This window comes from Petromyzon marinus, chromosome 75, assembly GCF_048934315.1.
Source record: "Petromyzon marinus isolate PM22_M1 ecotype Great Lakes invasive population chromosome 75, UKy_Petmar_22M1.pri1.0, whole genome shotgun sequence".
Taxonomy (NCBI): Eukaryota; Metazoa; Chordata; class Hyperoartia; order Petromyzontiformes; family Petromyzontidae; genus Petromyzon; species Petromyzon marinus.
The window spans coordinates 7,044,378-7,052,282 of record NC_133741.1 but is presented as its reverse complement, the minus strand read 5'-3'; the positions used below and the strand labels follow the sequence as shown (position 1 = coordinate 7,052,282).

The 7,905-nt window shown below is 55.8% G+C and overlaps 1 protein-coding gene across 1 annotated transcript in view; it reads left to right on the top strand.

Moving 5' to 3' along the window:
- LOC116938363 (uncharacterized) overlaps positions 1–7,905 on the top strand; it is a gene marked incomplete at its 5' end in the record, with an annotated part of 45,760 nt that overhangs the window by 540 nt on the left and 37,315 nt on the right. The window contains 2 exons of the mRNA XM_076056463.1: positions 1,125–1,199; positions 3,708–3,848. Coding sequence (XP_075912578.1) covers positions 1,125–1,199; positions 3,708–3,848 — 216 coding nt within the window. The remainder of the gene's footprint in view (positions 1–1,124; positions 1,200–3,707; positions 3,849–7,905) is intronic.

Below are 7,905 nucleotides of genomic sequence, written 5' to 3'. Positions count from 1 at the left end.
GTACCGCTCGATGGATGGATCGGTGGATCGCTCGATCGCCCGCCCGCCCGCCCATCCGCTCGCCCACTCGCCCGCTCGCCCAACCGCTCGCCCGCCCAACCGCTCGCTCGCTCACCCACTCGCTCACCCGCTCAACCACCCATCCACTCACCCGCCCAACCGCTCGCCCAACCGCTCGCCCAGACGCTCGCACACCCGCTCGCTCTCTCACCCGCTCGCTCTCTCACCCGCACACTCACCCACTCACCCACCCACTCACTTACTCGCTCACCCACTCGCTCACCCGCTCAACCACGCATCCACCCACCCGCTCGCCCACCCGCTCGCCCACCCGCCCGCCCACCCGCTCGCCCACTCACTCGCCCACCCACTAACCTAGTTCACCCACCCACTCTTTCTCTCATCCACCCACTCACTCGCTCACCCACTCGCCCACCCGCTCACCCATCCACTCACACACCCACCCGCTCGCCCACCCGCTCGCCCACTCACTCCTCCACTCACTCGCCCACTCACTAGCTCACCCACTCACCCACTCAACCACTTGCTCACTTACCTACTCGCTTGCTCGCTCACCCACTCGCTCACTCACCCGCTCACCCGCCCACTCACCCACTCGCTCACCCACTCGCTCACTCACCCGCTCACCCATCCACTCACCCACTCACTCTCTCACCCGCACACTCACCCACTCGCTCACCCACTCACCCACTCACCCACCCACTCACTCTCTCGCCCGCACACTCATCCACCCACTCACTCGCTCACCCACTAGCCCACCCGCTCACCCACCCGCTCACTTACCCACTCACTTGCTCGCTCACTCACTTGCTCACTCATCTGCTCACCCGCCCACTCACCCACTCGCTCACCCACCCACTCACCCACCCGCTCACCCACCCGCTCACCCACTCCCTATTGATGTTGTTGATGTTGATCCTGTTGATGATGATTGTGATGATGTTGATGAGGATGTTGTTGATGTTTATTGTGTTGTTGATGATGATGATGATGTTGGTCATGTTGATATTGATCATTGTGTTGTTGTTGATATTGATGATGTTGTTGATGTTGATGATGATGTTGTTGATGTTGTTAATGATGTTGTTGTTGTTTGTGGTTAGAACTCAATCAGGCACAACTTGTCACTCAACAAGATATTCCGCAAAGTCCCTCGCTCACAGGAAGACCCAGGCAAGGTGAGTACTCACGGACTCACTCCCGGACTCACTCACAGACTCACGGACTCACTCACGGACTCACTCACAGACCCACGGACTCACTCACAGACCCACGGACTCACTCAGAGACCCACAGACTCACTCACAGACCCACAGACTCACTCACAGACCCACAGACTCACTTAGAGACTCATGGACTCACTCACGGACTCACTCAGAGACCCACGGACTCACTCCCGGACTCACTCACAGACCCACGGACTCACTCACGGACTCACTCAGAGACCCACAGACTCAATCAGAGACCCACAGACTCACTCATAGACCCACAGACTCACTTACAGATCCACAGACTCACTCAGAGACCCACAGACTCACTCACAGACCCACAGACTCACTCACAGACCCACAGACTCACTCACAGACCCACAGACTCACTCACAGACCCACAGACTCACTCAGAGACCCAGGGACTCACTCAGAGACCCAGAGACTCACTCAGAGACTCATGGACTCACTCACGGACTTACTCACAGACCCACGGACTCACTCAGAGACCCACGGACTCACTCACGGACTCACTCAGAGACCCACGTAGTCACTCACAGACCCACGTAGTCACTCACAGACCCACGGACTCACTCAGAGACCCACGGACTCACTCACAGACCCAGGGACTCACTCAGAGACTTACGGACTCAATCAGAGACCCACAGACTCACTCAGAGATTTATGGACTCAATCAGAGACCCACAGACTCACTCAGAGACCCACAGACTCACTTACAGACCCACAGACTCACCCAGAGACCCACAGACTCACTCACAGACCCAGGGACTCACTCAGAGACCCAGGGACTCACTCAGAGACTCATGGACTCACAGACCCACGGACTCACTCTGAGACCCACGGACTCACTCAGAGACCCACAGACTCACTCAGAGACCCACAGACTCACTCACAGACCCACAGACTCACTCAGAGACCCACAGACTCACTCAGAGACCCACAGACTCACTCACAGACCCACAGACTCACTCAGAGACCCACAGACTCACTCAGAGACCCACAGACTCACTCACAGACCCACGGACTCACTCACAGACCCACGTAGTCACTCACAGACCCACGGACTCACTCAGAGACCCACGGACTCACTCACAGACCCTGGGACTCAATCAGAGACCCACGGACTCACTCAGAGACCGACAGACTCACTCAGAGGCCCACGGACTGACGGACTCACTCAGAGACCGACAGACTCACTCAGAGACCCACGGACTGACGGACTCACTCAGAGACCCACGGACTCACTCAGAGACCCACGGATTCACTCAGTGACCCACGGACTCACTCAGAGACCCGCAGACCCACTCAGAGACCCACAGACTCACCACACAGAGACTCACAGACTCATCGCTCAAGGGACCCATTCACTTACCCACTCACTCGCTCACCCAATCACTTGCTCATCCACTCACTTGCTCATCCACTCACTCGCTCACTTACCTACTCACTCGCTCACTTACCCACTCACTCACTCACCCACTCACCCACTCATTCACTCGCTCACTTACCCACTCACTCACCCACTCACTCAGTCACCCACTCACTCACTCACCCACCCACTCACACACCCACCCACTCACCCTCTCACTCACTCACCCACTCACGCACTCATTCACCCACCCACTCACTCACCCACTCACGCACTCACCCACTCACTCACCCACCCACTCACTCACCCACCGACTCACTCACTCACCCACCCAATCACCCACTCACCCACCCACTCACTCACCCACCCACTCACTCACCCACTCACTCACCCACCAACCCACCCACTCACCCACCCACTCACTCATTCACCCACTCACTCACCCACCCACCCACCCACTCACTCACCCACTCACTCACTCACTCACCCATCCACTCAGTCACCCACTCACCCATCCACCCACTCACCCACTCACTCACTCACCCACCCACTCACTCACCCACTCACTCACCCACCCACCCACTCACTCACTCACCCACCCACTCACTCACCCACTCATTCACCCACCCACTTACTCACCCACCCACTCACTCACCCACCCACTCACTCACCCACCCACTCACTCACTCACTCACCCACCCACCCACCCACTCACCCACCCACTCACTCAGTCACCCACTCACTCACTTACCCACCCACTCACCCACCCACCCACTCACTCACCCACCCACTCACCCACCCACCCACCCACTCACTCACTCACCCACCTACCCACTCACTCATTCACTCACCCACTCACTCACTCACCCACCCACCCAATCACCGACTCACTCACTCACCCACTCACCCACTCACTCACCCATCCACTCACTCACCCACTCACTCACTCATCCAACCACCCAATCACCCACCCACCAACTCCTCTGTCGGTGGTGATGTTGATGGTGATGTTGATGACGAGGGTGATGTTGATGGTGATGTTGATGACGAGGGTGATGATGTCAGTGATGTTGTTGATGTCGATTCAGGGTTGCTACTGGGCCCTAGCATCTTCAGTGAAGCAGGAAGATGAGGTGGGGGAGGAGGAGGAGGAGGAGGGGGAGGAGGGGGGAGAGGGGGGGGAGGGAGAGGGGTGGGTGTCACGGAAGAGACCCTACCCAGACGACGAGGTGACAGCACCACCACCACACCCACCACCACCACCACAACAACTACCACTACCACCACCACAACAGCAACCACAACAACCACCACCACAACAACTACCACTACAACCACCACCACAACAACCACAACCACCACAACCACCACCACAACCAGCACTACCACCAGCACTACCACCACCACAACCACCACCACAACAACTACCACTACCACCACAACCACCACCACAACAACTACCACTACCACCACCACAACAACCACAACAACCACCACCACAACCACCACCACAACAACTACCACTTCCACCACCACAACCACCACAACCACCACCACAACCACGACAACCACCACAACAACCACCACAACAACCACCACAACCACCACAACCACCACCACAACCACCACGACAACCACGACAACCACCACAACCACCACCACTACCACCACACCCACCACCACAACAACCACTACCACGACAACCACAACCACAACACCCTCCATCAAAACCACTACTACCACTACCACCACCACCGCTACCACCACAACAACCACTACCACAACGACCACCACAACGACCACAACAACCACCACAACAACCACTACCACAACAACCACCACAACCACTACCACAACAACCACCACCACAACCACCACCACTACCACGACAACCACTACCACCACAACCACCACCACAACAACCACTAACACAACAACCACCACTACCACAACAAGCACCACAACAACCACTATCACGACAACCACAACCACCACACCCACCACCCCTACCACCACCGCTACCACCACAACAACCACTACCACAACGACCACCACAACAACGACCACAACAACCACCACCACAACCACCACCAGCACCACAACAACCACCACCAATACCAACAGCCGCCATTCACCATTAAGTGACGGTGACGTCACCACGGCGCCTGTGCCAGGCTAGGTGCACTTTGAGGCTACCACGTGAAGTGTCGAAGGATTGGTGACAAGGAGGTTACGTGACAGACCCAGCAGGTGCCACGGGTTGACTGCTGTGCCAGGCTAGGTGCAGCAGGAGGAGGTCACGTGACAGACCCAGCAGGTGCCACGGGTTGACTGCTGTGCCAGGCTAGGTGCAGGAGGAGGAGGTCCCGGGACAGACTCAGCAGGTGCCATGGGCTGGCTGACTGAGATGAGCCGTAGATGCACCACCTGTGCCCCCTACTGTGCGAACTTGCTGGATTTTATCCACCCGGCGCTCCACTCGTTGTTGTGAGCGTCGCTCCTCCGCCCTCCGTTGTTGTTGGAGGGCGACTGCCTCCAACTGCCCAGTAGCGTCCTTCACGAGCCTCCTCCACAGAGGCCGATCTTGACACCGCTGGTACCAGTCATCGGCAAGTCCACTCAGCTCTACATCCTCCCGTACCACATCACTCCATCTCTTTTCCAGCCAATGTTGTGCCCGTTTAGCCCCCTCTATGCGCCCAAACAAAAGCTGCTTGGGCGTGCGGTGGCTGGGCATGCTGGCTACATGACCCAGCCAATACAGCTTTGCCTGTCCCGATCTTTCAAGGATTTGTGAGCTCCTCACACAATCCAGACTGCTGGTTTAAACCCAGGATGGAACGTAGGTAGGCTAGCCTAAATGTTCCTAACCGGCGAAGATGTTCCATTAAGGGGGGGGTCCACGTTTCGCAAGCGTAGAGAAGGGAGGGAATGATCGTGGCCGAGAAGACCTGAAGCTTAGTGCGGAGCGACAGACCAGGTAGCTTCCACACAGCGTTACGCAACCGATGAAAAGATATTGCCGCTCGACTGATTCGGAGTGAGACCACCGCTGTCAAACCGGAGCTGGTCATGAGCACACTGCCCAGGTATGGGGGGAAACTCTCCACTCTCTCCACAACTGCCCCATCACCAATGGGGAGCTGAGGGGTGGAGTTTTGGTGGGGCTGATGGGAAGGCCCCACCTCTTAGTGGCAAACTCCAGGTTTAGCAGCAGCGCCTCCAACTCCTCCTCTGAGTGAGCAGCGATTACCAGATCATCGGCATACATAACACAACCACCACAACCACCACCACTTCCACCACTACCACAGAAACCACAACCACTACCGGCAGAACCACAACCACCAACAACCACCAACCACAACCACCACCACAACCAATACCATCACAACTACCATCACCGCCACTACCACCACAACCACCACTAACACCACTACCATCACCACCACAACCACCACTACCATCACCACCACAACAACCACAACCAATACCATCACAACTACCATCACCGCCACTACCACCACTACCACCACCACCACAACCACCACTACCACCACTACCATCACCACCACTACCACCACTACCACCACCACCACCACAACTACCACTACCACTACTACCATCACCACCACTACCACCACTACCATCACCACCACAACAACCACAACCAATACCATCACAACTACCATCACCGCCACTACCACCACTACCACCACTACCACCACAACTACCAACAACCAAAACCACTACCATCACCACCACTACCATCACTACCATCACCACCACAACAACCACAACCAATACCATCACAACTACCATCACCGCCACTACCACCACTACCACCACCACCACAACCACCACTACCACCACTACCATCACCACCACTACCACCACTACCACCACCACAACTACCACTACCACCACTACCATCACCACCACTACCACCACTACCATCACCACCACAACAACCACAACCAATACCATCACAACTACCATCACCGCCACTACCACCACTACCACCACTACCACCACAACTACCAACAACCAAAACCACTACCATCACCACCACTACCATCACTACCATCACCACCACAACAACCACAACCAATACCATCACAACTACCATCACCGCCACTACCACCACTACCACCACCACCACAACTACCAACAACCAAAACCACTACCATCACCACCACTACCACCACTACCATCACCACCACAACAACCACAACCAATACCATCACAACTACCATCACCGCCACTACCACCACTACCACCACCACCACAACCACCACTACCACCACTACCATCACCACCACTACCACCACTACCACCACCACCACAACTACCACTACCACCACTACCATCACCACCACTACCACCACTACCATCACCACCACAACAACCACAACCAATACCATCACAACTACCATCACCGCCACTACCACCACTACCACCACCACCACAACTACCACTACCACCACTACCATCACCACCACTACCACCACTACCATCACCACCACAACAACCACAACCAATACCATCACAACTACCATCACCGCCACTACCACCACTACCACCACTACCACCACAACTACCAACAACCAAAACCACTACCATCACCACCACTACCATCACTACCATCACCACCACAACAACCACAACCAATACCATCACAACTACCATCACCGCCACTACCACCACTACCACCACCACCACAACCACCACTACCACCACTACCATCACCACCACTACCACCACTACCACCACCACCACAACTACCACTACCACCACTACCATCACCACCACTACCACCACTACCATCACCACCACAACAACCACAACCAATACCATCACAACTACCATCACCGCCACTACCACCACTACCACCACTACCACCACAACTACCAACAACCAAAACCACTACCATCACCACCACTACCATCACTACCATCACCACCACAACAACCACAACCAATACCATCACAACTACCATCACCGCCACTACCACCACTACCACCACTACCACCACAACTACCAACAACCAAAACCACTACCATCACCACCACTACCATCACTACCATCACCACCACAACAACCACAACCAATACCATCACAACTACCATCACCGCCACTACCACCACTACCATCACCACCACAACAACCACAACCAATACCATCACAACTACCATCACCGCCACTACCACCACTACCACCACCACCACCACAACTACCACTACCACCACTACCATCACCACCACTACCACCACTACCATCACCACC